We start from the raw sequence: 17500 nt of genomic DNA on the forward strand, positions 1-17500 counted from the left end.
ATCTGTGGTCATTGCTCAAGCAACCTTAAGATTGCTTTGTTAGGTGGTCATCTTGTGTCCATAATGCGTTACTTGCAACTAGTAGTCATTTTGCTTTAAGTATATACTGGTAAACCCTGGATTGACAATGTTAAAGTTAACTGATTCCTTTTCAGCTGGGAACAAGTGTTCTTATTATGATGCAAGTTTCAGTTTGAAGGCAAGCTGGTACTTATTGTCATGTAGAGGTGAGATCCTTTTCAACATCATAACTTTGTAGTCTTGTGAGAATATTGAATTATTAAATTTCCATGTTTAAGTAAATTTAAAGTATCGCTTCTACCAACTGTTTGATCTTGTCAAAGATAATGGATTTCCATAGAAATCCATGTTTGGCTCTTAAGAAGCGTTGTTTGATCTTTGAAACACACCTTGAAAGGTCAATATACACTTAATTGAATGATTTAATGGATAATATGCGCAGATAATTTGCCAGTTTTGTAGTGTTTTTCAGAGCAACAAGCAAAATGTCCACGCTTATTATGTGTTAAACCTTTTAATGAGGGATTATTATTCCACTAGTATGCCATTTTTTAGTATTTTGGCTTCCTCCTGCATTGACTGAGAATCATATAGAGTGCGTCATAAGGTGCGTGTGAATGACGAAAACAACACAGACGAAACTATTCAATGTCCCATTTGATAAACTAAGTGACGAGTCACAAGCCATATGACAATCTAAATTCTCGGGCTTTGCATCACATTGAAAACAATAATTTATTTCTTTGATTGAAAAACTCCATACTTTCCCTGTTCTAAACCGGTCAAACCAGGACACTATGTGTACAGTATATTACCATCTCATCTCTGTTTTATTTGTTCCCTTGCTTAGGGCCAGGAATACCTGAAATAACCCTACGTAGTACAAAGGTTGACAAAGGTAGCAAACATTTGACAGAGGTCATTTACTTTTTTTTAATTCAACCGTTGACAATTGTAATAATTGGCATTAGTTAGGTCCCTCAGGTTGGAATCCTTCAACAGCTGTTCCTATGTTAATATAGTTATTGAAAGAAGAATTTTCACTGCAGCGCATTATTTCAAAACTATTTATTATCCTTGCAAATTTCACCAAACATTTCATCACAAAATAAAAAATGTGTATTTGTGTGTATATATATATATAAAGCTTTGAAAAAGCTTATTTCTCAAAGATAAAGCTTAAATCGGTTAAAAAAATACCATGGTAATGTTCTTATAAAGGTCAGCCACTTGGACGTTAAGATTTAAGACAACTACCGAGCAAACGAGCCACCTCAACAAATTCAACTTTAAACCACTCGTGCCTGGAGCTTCGCGCATCGCGCATATCTCGTGTAACTTGAAGTTCGCGAAGATTGATGAGATCACTAAAAACAAGGAAAGAAAAAAAACCAAAAAAACAGCTCTGTGCGAACGAAAAAAAAGTTCACTAAGCGCGTCGAACCATCACCTTGCGAATTGTTTATCTTTTGCTCTAATCGATTGCGCTACCGATGTAGTGACTTGCTGCACTCACGTATATATTGAACAATAAAAGGTAAGTGTCGCTTCGCTGATTCCATTGTTTTCAAACGCGAAGCCGATAGTGTTTTTGCATAGCTTATTTCTCAAAAATAAAGCTCACATCGGTAAAAAAAATACCAGGGCAATGTTCTTAAGTTCATTTCCAGTCAACTTGCAAAATTTGGGCTAGTTTTGAGTAAAACTGAAAATCGACCGAAATTGTCACTTACTAGGTTTTTGCATCCAGCCCTTCAATTATCAGTGACATGACAGAACTTTCTGCCTGTAAGGAATGTTTATAAATCCCGTCTTCATGTACATGACATGTGTGTTGTACTGTACATAGATGTTACTCATGATTAATAATTGCTTTTGTCTTGATTGAATCCTAGTAATTCCAATTGAGAACAACAAAGATCTGAGGGACAGATTGAAGGAGGTGGCTCTACCAGTAGTGGAGAATTACACGGTTACTGCTGGTAGTTACGGTGAGTGCGCAAAATTTGTGTTTTTCTTCGGATGCTTTTTCTTCATTTTTTGTTTGTTGAAAATATAGAATGATATACACTGAATGAGTCATCATGTGTAAGATATTTTATTCCTTTAATTTTAGATCTCCATGTGAAGGAGTACCGTCCTCCTGACTTTGATATTAACAAGAAATATGCAGTTTTGTTTTCAGTGTAAGTGCATCACAATCTGTCTTTCAATGCAACTGCTAAACCTAAGTCATATAAGATATTTCTTTGTGGCGATCGAAGGTGACTACGTAAAGTTCTGATCGTAACGACCCCCCGAAATTAACGTCAATTTTTTGTGGCCACTAGTAAATCCTGAAAGTAGCGACTTCCCCCCCCCCCCCCCAAAAGTAACGACCTCCCGAAAGTAGCAACCTTCCCCCCCGCCCCCCGAAAGTAGACCAAGTTTTTTAAATGGTATGCTGTCAATCAATAGTCAAAATTTTAATGTACAATAATATGTTCGTGCAGTTTAATTTACAACAAGGGGAGGCTTTATGCCACCATTCGTCCTTGACATCAGTTCACTGATGTAGCAATGAAAGAAGTACCGTAAACCTGTATATATAATTTGGTATGAATAACAGGAACGTTTCTTCAAATTGAAATTGAAAACTATGTAGTTTTCTATATACGGTTTTTTGCTGTATCTATCATTGTTATCTTCTTTTTATGAAACACAATCTATAGATATGGAATGCAAATAAAATTTTGTTCTTTTTGAAATTTATGTTCATTTTTTATTTCGGAAAAAAGGCTTGCGCCAGCTCTATTGTAAACGATTTGTGTTCCCCGAAATGAGCGACCCCCAAAGGCTTCTAATTCCGAAAGTAGCTAGTGTCGCTATTATCGGAACTCTACGGTATATACATGTTGACAGTGAGTAACGTTTTTCGCTCAATAACTGTACCTCGTAGGTTAAGTGTGTTGGCTGGCTGATGCATTGGTCGTGAATCAGCCGACGTGTTGGTGATCTCTCAGTCACATGTCCAACGTGTTGGCAGACACATTGACCAACTCATTGTTTGGATTGAATCAATTACAATACCCATTTCATCAGTGTGATCATTGTGATTGTCTTTAATTGTCCAACTGTTTTTGTCATTGTGATAGTCAGAATATCATCATCACTTTTTGTCACCAAAACATTGACTTTCATCTCTTTAATATTTATGCATCATTTATTATTGGTTTTACTAAGTTGCAAAAGTAATTTGATTTATTTCAATTTTGATTTGATTGCATTTATCAAATAAATTCATCAAACATTGTATTTTCTATTTGTTATTCACAGGTATGGTGGACCAGGGTCACAGAAGGTATTTCATTCTTAAGACTGAATTTACAGGTTTTTTTATGATAAGCAGTGTACATGTGAATTGGTTGGGGTTTGGCAGTTCACATGGTTATCTGAATAAAGGGATGAGGAGAACTTCAACTTCATGAAGTGCTCATCCTAAGTACATTAGGGTCAAGAATTTCTTCTATACAAATACAAATACAAATTTTATTAGCACTCCCCATGGGTTAAGTTGCATTGGTTCCGCAGCTCATGAATAGGAGGAAAGAATGCTTCCTTCACTTAAGATGGTCTGGTTATTTTTAGGTTCACATCCTCCATATTTTTCTTGTTTCATATATGCATTTATGATGTAAACAGGGACATTGTGAATTAATTAGCTAAGGGGCACAATAATTATTGTAGCAGGAAAGATGTTTTAAATATCGATGGTCCAAGAAAATTTTAAGGAGACAAAAAGGAAACTTAATTAGGCTCCACATCATGAGCTCCTGCCTCCAGAAATTTTACTAAAAGGGGAAATTTAAAGGTCGGTCACTGTTTACTGTTACAGTTGAGAAAAGGACAAAGGACAATACCATGAATTCGATGCCCTTCTCTTTGTGAAATGTGTGCAAGTTTTTTAACATGCCAGGGAACCATTGTCAGCACTGGAGGGACTTGCGACATGGAAGCCATGGTTTTATAGTCCTAATGTCCAAGGAGACTCTTCAAACATATCATTTGAATTCTTTTTTTTTTGTTGGACACCAGGTGACAGATACCTATGGGTATGGATTTGTAAATGGGTATCTTGTGAGCAACTTTGATTTGATTGCGGTCAGTCTTGATGCCAGGGGAACTTGTTGCAGAGGAGAAAGGTAAGATTATTGTACTATAATATTATCATAATTATGTAGTAAAGTTAAGGAAAGCGTGACCTGTCAAACTATGAGTAGATCAGTTATTCGTCTCATACAAAATGGAAGTACATTAATGTATTTTTGCTCAATCAAACGTGCAAGTATGCTGTTTACGTGTGGCATACACATCCATCGTATTACATCGTTGGAATTAGTCCTTTCTTCTACTAGGATTTCATGTAGGATTCTAAACGCCTAGTTCCTCAGGATTTACATATGTATCGATATGTAAGTAAGGCGTTTAATGCTCACATACGAATTAGGATGTTTACTAGGACGGAAACATCATATATTACTCCCTCGCATATTTAATCATGTTTAGCTAGCAACCCTTATGTATATAAGCACTTTGATTTAACTATTAAAGCAGAATGTAATCAAGTCTTGAGTGTGTTCAAGTCTAGTCTATTGGACTCTGTGTGAGCCGGTAACCCCCGAAGACGGACCAATTAAGTCTAACTACAGCAAGCAGTGTCAACACTTATCCTAATTTGGCCACGTCGTTACCAACACTTTACAGCAATAATTATTGTTTGTATTTTAATGGGAGTAGGGTAGGGAATTTGGAAGAGTCAACATATTAAAGTCAATGTGGGACCTTTGCAAAGATGTGCATGGAGGAAAAATCAAAGTATAGACTTCTTGGCACCTCAGCCAGTGAGACCAAAAACAAAACAAAGGACTATTTAACACTACCAACTTTTTCACCCTGAAAGTCATGACAATGCCACTAGCTTTTAAGGACGGTGCCTACTATTGTTATTGCGCATACGTTCTGCGCATCTCAAGATACTCGGATTTCCTATCGGTTTTGTTTACTAATGCAGGGATATTTTTGCGCGGTTTAAAACTACGCAGAGAAAGTAGGTCTTAGTAAGTACCCTTGGTATCCAAAAAGAAAATTGTGGGTAACCATGCATTCTTTAGAGATAATTGAACTTCAATTTGAGAAAGAGCGCCGTACATTGCTTTGTATTTTAGAGCTTTATACAAAGATTGTTTATGAATTATCTTTGAAAAATGCGTGGTAACCCCCAATTTTCTTGTTGGATTTCAATAATACTGCATAATCATAAATTGGGGCAAAAATACCTTTGAATTTGTAGGCACTGTCCTTAATATAGTTTTTACTCTGGCTATTATGCCATTATTAGTGTTATCTAGAAGAAAATCTTCATGAAGACAGAAGGTTGCAGTCTTACCAAATTTGCTTCAGTTAATAAATCTGCTGTCTTCTCCTTTGTTGGCCACAGGAGTCTTTCTTGAGGCCCAAGTATTAATGTGAAAGGGGATATTTTCATGTTAGTTATGTATGTGCTTCATTGGGAAATAGTAATAAATTATTGACAGTGAAGTTTTGTTTTTGTTTTGTAGATTTAAGCATGCAGTTTATAAGCAAATTGGGAAAGCCGAGGCAGAGGATACAATTGCTGTTGCTAGGTGATTTAGTAATACTTGCCTTTTACATTTTCCTACACTGTTCTTGAGCTAACTCATGCAAGCAGCAGTGATTATGTTTGACAATCAGATATTTCAATCTCAGTTCAAGTATACAAATACTATGTGTACCCTTTAAATACCTGAAGCAAGCAAGCATATTCAACATTGCAACAGCTGACATTAATTTTATCATGGATAAACTACACCCATTACCAGGGTTTTCGTTTGAGGCTGGAAAACGTCTGGTGGTTTCCCATTGCATGTCCTGTACTTTGATGCCAATATTTAAGTAAATAAAAATTTGTTTTATTTCTTCATATTTTTTAAAATTACTTTTTAAAGAGAATTTAAGTGAACTCCAGCCTTGCCTGGGAAACTGATTCTTGGGTTCCAGAAACACTGGAAACAGTATTATTTGAGCATTTTTTTCCCCAGAACCCCCTACTGTAGGTAGCTTGCACCTTCGGCGCTTGCAAGGCACCTTGCAGCGCCAAAAATGTCATGTCCGGTGCTTTCAGAAATGTGTTCACTACTTTACAAAACTGGTGAAAACCCTGTGTTACCATGATTCACCAGCCTGTAATTTTGTTATCACATTGAAGCTCATGACATTAAATAGTCTGAGCCTGCAGACCGGCAGGACACTGTCTAAGAACACCTCATCTTTGTAGCCTAACAAGTAGAGCATCCTTGCGGTTCTAATGATGTCACAGGTTTTAGTCTTGTCTGGGACTCCTATTTTCATTATTAGTTGCCCTTTTGTAAACCCATTTCTAAGAAACCATCATAACCCTAACCCTTTCATGGTCTTTCATGGTCGCAGTACACCATTTCTATCAATAGATCTAGACAGAAGCTCATGACCTTGAAGTGTTATAACTCTGGTTCAGAGCTGGGGTTTCTTGAGTTTAACAATTTCTTTATTTGGATGTAACATAGCCCGTGCATTTTCCCACACATGCAGCTTTGATCTTTATTTTATTACTGGGTTGCCAACCCAGTCGGAATCTGTCTTTAATTTCGTCGTTTTTTTATTTTTCGTTTTCTTTTTTTTTTTTTTATTTTTTTCCGTGTCGGTAAAAGTCCTGCCTGTCACTCCCCTGCTAAATGGTGTCTTTGTGCATAGAGCCTTCTACGCGTATTTTCTTAGGATCGAGAGGGTAGTGGGAAATGCGTAGATTTCTCTGGTGGACACAGTAGAACGATTAACTTAACCGGCAATGGCGTCGAAAGTCATGTAACGCGAATGGCGTTTTAGGGGATCTTTGAACAAAATGTACCCTAATGAAGCTCAATAATGGCAAGCGAATTGGATACTGGACAGGACAGGCGGTCGAATGTTAGAAGCGACGAGTAATGGACTTCGACAACAATCTGTCGCCCGTCGAGCCGTAATCAAAGTGAGCAGTCTTCCTAACATTTTGCCAAGCGTGGTGTTTTGTACAACACTCAAACCAAATGAACAGTTCTCTGGTAACTCAGTGTGGGTTCAACAAAGACAGATAAGGAATCCATATAGTGGATCTGTTATCTCAGTTGTCTCGCTATTTGTCAGATTTGTATTTACCTGTTCTCAACTCTGCACAGTCTTCCAGTATAACAATTGGAAATTTCACTAATAAGTCATTGACGTGAATGGCGTTTTAGTGGATCTTTAAACAAAATATACCCTCATGGAGCTCAAGAATGGATCGTCAATTGTATGAGCAAGACAGCGCTGAAAAATAAATATCTGGATTGTAAGAGACGAGTAATGGTCTTCGACAACAATTTCATTTTTCGCCTTTGGATATCAAGTGAGCTTTGTTTCTAATATTTTACTAACTTGGTATTATATAAAACACGGAAATCAAATAGCAATTTTTTTATGGATTTAACCATAGTTACTAACTATGATTTAACAAATTAACACTGAAGGAATCGAACGCCAACAAGAATGCATCACAGTGTTTACTCAAGTCGCATCTTAGTTGTCTGACAATTTACATTTACCGGTATTTTGTACTCAACTCAGCAAAGGTGTAAAATATTTGGAAATGTGACAGTGAAAAATTACTTGAATGAAAGCTTGTTGTCTCTTTTGTGCTTTATTATTTACGGTCAAGGTTCTTTCGAAAAGGGTTGAATGTGAACTGTCAGAAATTTATTTAATTGCATATGCTTTGTGATTGTTTGTTTCGCTTGCACGCACGCAACTGAAATAGGAAGGGTTTCTTGCCTCTTATAGCAAATATGTTGCTTGTTTCAATAAATGTTTCGCTGGAAAATATTTCTGTGAAATTTCTAGCTTTTGTAAATTTATCATGTTGTGTAATTTTCGAGCTTAGCAAATTTGCATACATGTGTTGAAATGTGATACGGGGAGAATTTTTGTGGTAACGCATTAGTCACGAAAATAAACAGGTCTGTTGGAAGCGTGCTTGAGTTTCAACAAAATGACCCCCAAAATCGGCAAAAGATTGTGACGCTGATGAATAATAAAGTAGCTGCTATTACCAAAACGATGGAATTACCTGGTGATAAATAACCTTGTCTTGGAGAGTAAATTTTTGATTTTCCAGAAACAATGGTCAACCTCTGAGAGTTGCGCGATTGTGATCTTTGTGTTGAATTCGCACATTTCTTGTCAAAATTTATAACAATCGAAATAAAAAGAAAACTAACAAAAACAAAAACCCGGTAGCTTGGCATCATTTGACACAGATGCTTCACTGTTTCGCGAGTAAACATGCCGCGGTAAAATAACGCGGTAACTTGATCACTGCGCTCGCTGAATTCGATGTGCGATTTACTCGGTGCAGCCAAACTTGTACAATTACAACAAAACAACTAAAATCTCCCAAACTGTTTTTCGCTGATGGTAACTTTTTATATTCGTGGTTCAAAATAAATGTTGTTTTCATGTCGTAGATTTTATTACCGATGGCAAAATATTTTATGCTCGATAGACCGTCCTGAAACTTCCTTCTGCTCTTCTTAAAAACTGTGTATCGATATTTATTTACTTTTACATCAATATTTGTTTTGGATAAAGCAAGCTAACAAAATCTGTATCTTGCTTGGTTCGCATTTGATAGCATTAAAATAGAATTTTCGGTCCTATGCTTCTGTTACTGAGTGGTATATTTCTTAGGTCGCCCATCCAGATACTAACCCCGCCGAATAGGAATAACTTCAGCTTTCAACTGTTGTTTACAAAGCTTTCAGATGCTGTCAGATGCTGTCAGTGCACGCTTACACTTGTGGTGGAAAGAAGTTGCATGATCAACATGTCAGCCCAGAAGCCAATGTTTCTCGATTCCCTTTTATTTTCTTCAGTCTCTCTGGGTTCAGTACTTTGCTAGTAACCACATGTCTTCTCAAGGGGCTATTTATCTAAGACTTATACCATGGCGCTACAATGATAGACAATACCAAAACAATATCGTGTACTGTTAGACCTACATATTACGCAAAGACAACGGTCAACATGTCATCCCAGAAGACAATGTTTTTCACTTCCCATTTATTTTCTTCAATCTTTCTGGGCTCAGTACTTTGCTAGTAACCACATGTCTTCTCAGGCTATTTACCCAAGACTTCTACCATTTCACTACAATGATACACAATACCAAAACAATATCGTGCACTGTTAGAGCTACATATTACGCAAGGACAACTTGAAGCTCCTGGAAGACAACACACAGTTCAGTTGACATTATGGAATAAATCGCTGTGTTACTTCACTACCACACGTAAGCAATGCGTGTCAATTTTTTTTAAAGAGGACAGGAATTTCTTCTTTCTGACAAATGATTAATTAATGGGCCGGTCGCCAGGTTTTTAACCTCACAAAAGGATCTGTTTCGTCGTACGAACGTGTGAAGACCTGTGAGCCAAAGGGCCTCTGCTGGTATGACTTCTGGTATGACTTCTGGTACGACTTCTGGGTCACCCCCCCCCCCCCCCCCCTCCAACTTGAAAAAAATTGCGTGGAACGCTGCACGTACCACAGGCAACCCAGTGTACCCTCACGGAGGGTCTAGTTTTTATCCATATTTGGGTATAAAATTGGTGTACTAAAACCCCCAGCTTTGTTCCAAGGAAACGATTTGCAAGTTATATGCTTCAATGTCATTTTGCTTCTGATTTAGAATGTTTGCCATGTTCAACATAATATTATTTGGTATTATTATATGACTATCTCCGTGAGCCAGCAAGATGAAGCAAATCGGACGCTGTGATTGGCTACCCGAGCGGGCAAGATGGAGCGATACTGCCCGCGCGGGATTTGTCACTTGCTCCCGCAAGATCAAAGATCATTTTTTGGTGTTTAAAAGTCTTGTAATAAATCCTTTATTGACCGAGCTTGTTCTGTCAAGATGGCTGGATCGTTTTTGCGTGTTTATGGACCTCAACTTCGTCTCAGTCCATAAACACTCAAAAAAAGCACTTGGCCAATATCCAGCCATCTTGACCTCACGCTTGGTCAATAACCCATATGTAATGACCTGAAAAAGTCATCTTTGACAATGATCTGAAGTAATCACTTCATTCCAGCAAGACAACTTGACAAAAATAATCAAAGGACAAGTGTCTTGTCTTGACAACTTGGTCTGTTAATTAAGGTGAAAAGAAAGGAAGTAAAGGGTGAAGAGTAGTTGGAGAGGTGGGAAGGAGGAGAGATCTTGGAACTAGGTTGAGGAAATCATCCGAGCATTTCTGCTGTGTTCAGAAATAATAATTATTGTTAGTAAGAATGTCTTGTTTAATCTTTGCAAGATTTGACAGTGATCTGCAAATTCTGATTCATGGTAACATTTTCTGGCTCTATTTTGTTGCATTACTATCAGATACTTAGCTTCCATGCCTTACGTGGATAAGGACAAAATTGCTATCTGGGGATGGGTGAGTGTATATATAAGCCAAGCATCTCCTTTTTTTTTTGCCCAAAGAACCTTTTTCTTTCTTTGTTTTAACAAACTCAAGTTTCCAATACTAACTAAAGGAAAATTAACTGAGAAGGAAAACGAAATTATTTATTGGCCAATATTTAATTTGATTTCCTTACAAAGTGTTGTTTAGCCCATCTCACTATAATAGACCAATTCGGCCACTGATTTATGCGGATACAAATTGGCCCTTATTCTTGCCCCGTTCAAGATAAAATATTCTACTGAATTTTAAGCTTTATAAGAATGAGGCATCAAGGGCTTATTTAAATAAAAACAAAAGAACATTTAAATGGTGGCCATTTTGGAATAAGGTGTATTGCTGTACCCAGTTCAAATCTCTTGGGGTTATCATTTGCATGATTATGTAGCATTCACATTTAAATGACAGGGAAATACCTGGACCAAAACGTTTTATTCGCAAAGGATTTGAATTGGGTACAACAATGAGTTGGCCAATTTGGTCTATTATTTCAAGTGTTTTAGTTTTTTAGTTTTGATTAATTAATTAATTAATTAATTAATTAACTTAACAGTTTATATGTAAATAAATGACAATCAGTTTCTTTTACCGGTATCTATAATAGTTATTTTATTGGTAAAGGTGTTTGCTGTGTAGGATCTGTTTCCTTAAATCGCCAATTTTTTTGTAACATTACATCTATTCATTTAACTCCTTCAAGTAAATAACTTTGTGTGCATTTCTTGTAGTCATACGGAGGATTCCTTACATCATATGTTCTTGGTCAGAACTCTGGTGTGTTTAAGGTTGGCATGGCTGTGGCACCTGTTACAGACTGGAGATACTATGGTAAGTGACAACAACTAAAAATTGTTTTTTTTTTGTGTTTTTTTTTTTTTTTTTTTTTTTTTTTTTAATTTATTTATTTATAATATTTACAGGACGAACACTTACACTACTTGCAATGCTAATATTATACTTACATACATATATGTTGCACTGCTCATACTTACAGTATTTATACAAGCAAGCAGGACAAACACTTACACTACTTACAATACTAGCATTATAATTTTTTGTATTAATAATTTTTGTTTTTTTACTTACAAATCGCTTCCTCTACTTACACGACTGTACTTACATTATTTACATTAGAATACCTGCGCTATTTACAAAACAATATTTTCACCACTGTACTTACCAATATGATACTTAAGTTACTTGCAAAACAATTTTTACACTACTTACAATGCAGTGATTACACTACGACAGATTAGGTGTCAGCACCCATTTTTGTTATTCTTGACTTGACAACTTAGTTAACAACGCAATCACAAACACAACTGCAGGTTCTCGCCCACGCCTCGCATCACTCAATCTGTATTTATTGATGAAAAATTTATGTTTTTAAAACAGGACCATTTCTAAAAATTGTTAGCTGGAGAAGTGTTTAGCCGCATGTACATTTGTAAGTACAGCTTAGTGGGTTTTGTTTTAATGGTTGCGCCTTGATTCATCTGGTGTTTCAGATTCAATATACACAGAACGATACATGCTCACCCCACAGGAAAATCACAATGGATACGAGGTAATGTCAATTGGGGACATTTGCAGTTAGTCTGCCAATATCATCATGTTTAATTTGCATATAAATGACAGAAAACTGCATGTGGAGCCCAACACTGAGCACAAGGTGATGACTGTATTGGCCCAATTTGCTTACATTTCTTTGTAAGATGGAAAAATTTGAAGTCACTTTACTTAAAGATTATAGCCTGGACAAACAAGTTGGTTCAAGTTTTCAGTAATATTCAGTAGCTTTTACTACATAACAACAATTTTTCCGGTTGATCTAGTTTTGAACGCTTCTCACTTAGAATAAAGGGCATACAGCACAAAAACAAGCACGGTGACCCCATCTTTTTGTTATGTAACTGTTCTTTTTCTGGGACTCAGTGCCACCTTTACTTAAACTGGAAATCAATTCATTTTCAAGTTGGTGCTTAGCTGTTGAGTGACCAAATATTAATTATACTACAACTTCTACTATCCAACTTTTTTTTCTCCTTCAAATATGTTTTCCATGTACCTATTATAAGTAAATAAAACCATTAAAAATGGGGGGTCACCGTGCTCGTTTCTTCGCAACACAATGATAAATGGATGGCAGAGGGGCAAATTCGACTTCAAAATGATCATTTTCTGCGAAAAGACTGGGGAGAGTTCCAAAACCACACCTTCGTAACCAAGAAGAATTATCATGATATTTGCACTTAAAAGCTCTTGAACAGCAAAAGCGGCCATTGTTGCCTCTCTTCAGATGGCCTGCGTGAAACGCCGCCGTCTCCGAAGTCGCAATGTTATGCGCAGTACGAGGTGCGTGCTGCAAAACGAGGGAATCACCTTAAATCATTTTTGGTTGCCAAGGTAATGGTGCATCAAGGGTCCATTGCATTGCCAAGGATAGAGCGATAGTCTTCTTTCCTAAAGATGCTCAACAACAATTTTTTTTTTTTTTGCATTTACTTATTTTAAAATGTTGGTTACCATTATTTTGCAGATATCATCTGTGTTACCTCTGGCTAAAAACTTCCAGAGTGAAAGCTTCCTTCTTGTGCATGGAACAGGGGACGGTGAGTGGTATTCACTACTTGGAAAAAGAGTTGTTAATGTTGTTTAACAGGATAGAACAGTAGTGAAAACCAGATTTGTCTCAGAGTTGAATCTTGGTATTGGAGCTATAATTATCCTGAGTTTAGTGTCAATGCATTTTAACTGTGAAGTCCCCTTTGTAATACTATCAATATGAAGGGGGAAACATGAAAGAAACATGAGAGTATTTCATTATCGTTTCTTCTTCAGATAATGTACATTTTCAGAATACTGCTCAACTTGTAGCTGCTCTTACCAAGGCTGGAGTCAAATATCAAGTTCAAGTAAGTAACAAATACCATATACAACTAATAAATTGAAAAAGTTAGCAGCACCAGAATGAAAAAGTGCTGCTCGTAAGCTTTGACTTGAATGAGGATTCCTTTTAGAATCAATACTTAGAACTAGTGTGCACGGCCTAATAAACAGCATCACAGGAAAGTACTGCTTGGTACATGTAGCTTCATTTGAATGATCAAACTTAATGATTTTGCATACTCAAATGTTAGAACTACCCTATTTTATTATTATTATTATTATTATTATTATTATTATTATTATTATTATCATTATGTTTTTGCAATGTTGTATTTACATATTGTTTTTTTCTTCTGGTAGCTTTACACTGACAAGAACCACGGAATACTTGGAAAACGGACACAAAACCACTTGTTCCAACTACTGACTGACTTCCTTACGAAAAAACTTAACATTTGAATTATTACAAGTAACATACTACAATGTAGCTCTCCTCCCTGCCTTTACTGTATGTACCCTTGTGATCCAGGCACAGTCTGTTCTGAGTCAAGTGCTGTTTTTATCCTTTTTGTACACAGTTTTACCCTGACAAGAACCACGGACTCAGTGGTGGTGGAACTTCACAACATTTATATCATCTGCTTACACAATTCCTGACTGAAAAACTACCACTAAGAAGTTGATGCTGAGGACAGACTACCCCTTCCTTGGGGGTCTAGTTTAGCTTTTTAAGGGTTCACTCTAGATTTATAACCTATGTGGTGTCTGAGATAAATTAACCATTTGCACCCTAAGAGTTACACTGAGATTTTACTATGTTTACTGCCAGGCCGTTAATTTTCACTCATTTTAGGAAACCAGGTCGGTTGTGAACAACAGCAACATCCCCTTCAATTGTCTTGCTGAACTACTAAAGCTGTTCTTGTTGTATGACAGGTATTAACTTGACCATGTCAAATAAGGTTAACTCAGTGTGAACTTACTTTGGGGGACATCTCAGTAGCACATGTTTTCTGTATTAATGTTGGCTTACATGCAAGTTTAGCCATAGTTTGGGAAGATAGCACCTTGCAAATGTTTGTTTCACTTGGACAATCATAGTTCTAGGGACAACAACTTTGTTCAATCAATCATTATAATTGTTAAATATAAATTATAACCCCAACCAGAATTTCTGCATGTAAACCAAAGCTAAAAATTAGTTTTTCCCTATAGAATCTTTCTAATGAAGGGATCATCCCCTTATCTGTCTTGCTCTTTTCAAAACCCTTCTGGTAAGGGTTTGAGCATGTGTCGTGTTCTCTCTCTTTTTTCTTTTGATGGTGGAGCACTATGTAATTTCCTGTAAATTATATTCTTACCTTTATTAATTAATTAAGGAACAAAGGATTGTAAATAAGTTATTTAGATTTTAAATTATATTCGGTGTTTGGTGTTTAATTAACCCATTCACCCCTAAACCTGCCATACTTAGTATTTTGCTCTGTCTAACGTCAGGCAATTTTATTAGTCAATGGGTTAATCACTCACTGAAAAACTATGTCACATTAAAATATAGCTTAATTGGGAATCATCAAAGTAATCTACGTTCTTTTATGCACAACAATTTTCCATTAATTTTTTTCTTCGTTGAATGAACAAATTACTTTGAATTTTATTTTTGAAAGGAACTGCTGAAACAGTGAGTTGCCTTGTGTTCAATTTAAAAAACTCAGGTCAAGAACTAACTTTACACATGTGTAGTCTTCTCTCTCTACAATATTAGACACGAAAAAAGGACAAAAAGTTATATTGCATGAGAACTTTGGGTGGTCCAGTGGGTATTTGAATACAGTGTAGCTTCTATTGATCAGTTTTGTAAAATTCACGTCCACTTATTTTTTTAGTAGCCTCAATTTGGTTTACATATTCCTTTGAATATAGTGAGGCTGTAAAAGGCTTGCATTTAACACTTATCCTGCAAAATCAAGCAGAATATCGCCTGACACTTAGCCGACCAGGCCATAGACAGAGTTGGCTAAAATCAGGCAATATTCCACAAGATTGAGTGGGATAATTGTTTCATTATTCATCATATTGATGACACAGCGCAATTTTCTTCGTTTATTGGGAAAAAAAGCTGGAAAAACTACCATTTTTCTCCGTGACACACAAAATTACATATACCGCGGGATATAGGTTGGGTACACACGATGAATATTGAGCTCGCTATGACCATATTTGGACAATTTTACAATGTGTTGAATAATAAGTACCATTATTTGCAAAGGGATATTTTTGTTTGGCCATCATTAAAAAGGTCTATTTTTATCTGTTCTTTAGTTTGGGTAGCGAGCCAATCTTGAAAGCAATATTAATACAATGCCAAAAGAATTTGTCATTGGTCAGCATTAATTGTGTTGATGGCACTATAAAGCAGTAAAAACTATATTATTAATTTTCTTTCCTTCCTCCACTGCAATGGCACAGTTTGCTCACATTGGTAATAAATAACCTTGGATTTTCCTGTAGCAATGGCCCTCATTAGGTTATTACTCCTGAATAAATTTGTGATAACAATAACTTCAGCTGTGGTAGTTTTATTGTTTGTTGTCTGCTTTAATTATTATACTTTATTTCACAGAAGTCTATTACTTTTCACACCCCAAAGTTTAAAGTTTTTCATTGATATCTAATTCCAGTCACCAATCTCCATTCTTTCCTGAAAAAAGACAAATGGAAAGTTGTGTATCAACATAGCGGCTCCAAAAGATATCTTTCTGAGTGTGTAGTACATCAAACACCAAGCAAAAGGATTGCATAGAGCGGATTTCAATTGAGTGTCGAAAGTAATTAACGAATTGCTTTGGTTTTGCATTGCTTCACGCAGTGATTGGTTCAAAGTTCTTGCGCCACTTTTTCAACCAATTGTGGCTTGCACATGCTCATTTTCCTGCTGTTTGTGTCGGCTACGTGTAATTACGTAGACTTTTGATTGGCTTACTGGATTATCTCCATCCTTTTTGATTGGCCAAAGTAATTACTTTGGTTTTGGTTTTATAACACTTGATTGAAACTCGCTCTAACACAAAGACATTCAAAAACAATTCAGTGTGAGATTTGCGAAGAATGCTTGTGACTACAGTCCTGGATAAAATTGGTGGGACAATGAAGTCAATAAAGAACAAGCTGTTTCAAAGACAACCTTCTCCTTCCCCCTTACAATGTTGATTTGAAACTGGAAACATTCTGAAAAGTAGTTGTTGGTTTTAAAATTATTTGGGGTGTTGAGGCTGCTATGAAGATATTATACATGGAAGGTACACCTGTAATTAATTGAGGTAATTTTTGCTTGCATTATTGACAGCATCGCAAGAGCTTTTGGCCATAATAATATTGCAATACGTCATAATCCAAAAATATTGAAGTCCTGGTCATCAAATATTAGAAAAAAGTGGATGATTTATCTCATCACGCCATGACAATGTGGCAGTGAATGTTTGCAATCTCTCAAAACTCATTAATTAGCATCTCTGAAGAGATTTTGGATGCAAACAGTGCTCAAGCATCTGGGAGAAGTAGGTTTCACACTTGGGAAAGAGATTTTCTCTGACTACACATCCACTGGGCAAGCAACCAAACTACAACTTATAAATAATAATTACTAATAAACCCAGGTGAGTGGAGGAACCTCTTGGGCAAGTGGATTATCCATTAGGATGGCTTCAAACATTGTCACTTTGAAAAGACAGTTTAAGACATACCAAAAAAGGTCAACATTTAACAATATTACTTTTGTAATTTTTTTGAATTAGCACTGTGCAAATCAATTTTTTTTCCTCATTACCAAATACATGTACCCAAACAGATTTCACCACGAGGCAGCTATTAAAAATATTTACACCAACCTTGAGCATCAATGAAACTCTTTCGTCTCTTGCTATTTTCACTTTCAAGTTCCTTCAGAAACTGCGCAAACACATGAATAGGTTTCTCAAGAGAGGTTTTCTTGTAGGCTGAAAGTTGATTGCACA

The 17500-nt window shown here is 36.3% G+C and overlaps 2 protein-coding genes across 2 annotated transcripts in view; one reads left to right on the forward strand and one right to left on the reverse strand.

Annotated features, from left to right (window-relative positions):
* The window catches only part of LOC138049681 (prolyl endopeptidase FAP-like), a 44801-nt gene extending 28752 nt beyond the window's left edge, over positions 1–16049 (forward strand). Inside the window, exons 15-27 of the mRNA XM_068896081.1 lie at positions 156–227; positions 872–919; positions 1917–2012; positions 2138–2207; positions 3337–3361; positions 4096–4202; positions 5619–5684; positions 10517–10571; positions 11327–11426; positions 12107–12165; positions 13138–13210; positions 13440–13513; positions 14066–16049. Coding sequence (XP_068752182.1) covers positions 156–227; positions 872–919; positions 1917–2012; positions 2138–2207; positions 3337–3361; positions 4096–4202; positions 5619–5684; positions 10517–10571; positions 11327–11426; positions 12107–12165; positions 13138–13210; positions 13440–13513; positions 14066–14170 — 950 coding nt within the window. The 3' untranslated portion in view covers positions 14171–16049. The remainder of the gene's footprint in view (positions 1–155; positions 228–871; positions 920–1916; positions 2013–2137; positions 2208–3336; positions 3362–4095; positions 4203–5618; positions 5685–10516; positions 10572–11326; positions 11427–12106; positions 12166–13137; positions 13211–13439; positions 13514–14065) is intronic.
* A 1-nt stretch (position 16050) lies between these two features.
* The window catches only part of LOC138049682 (DNA primase small subunit-like), an 11051-nt gene continuing 9601 nt past the window's right edge, over positions 16051–17500 (reverse strand). Inside the window, exons 12-13 of the mRNA XM_068896083.1 lie at positions 17375–17482; positions 16051–16188 (exon numbers count right to left, since the gene is read on the reverse strand). Of these exons, the coding sequence (XP_068752184.1) occupies positions 16169–16188; positions 17375–17482 (128 nt within the window). The 3' untranslated portion in view covers positions 16051–16168. The remainder of the gene's footprint in view (positions 16189–17374; positions 17483–17500) is intronic.

This window comes from Montipora capricornis, chromosome 5 (genome assembly GCF_036669925.1).
Source record: "Montipora capricornis isolate CH-2021 chromosome 5, ASM3666992v2, whole genome shotgun sequence".
Taxonomy (NCBI): domain Eukaryota; kingdom Metazoa; phylum Cnidaria; class Anthozoa; order Scleractinia; family Acroporidae; genus Montipora; species Montipora capricornis.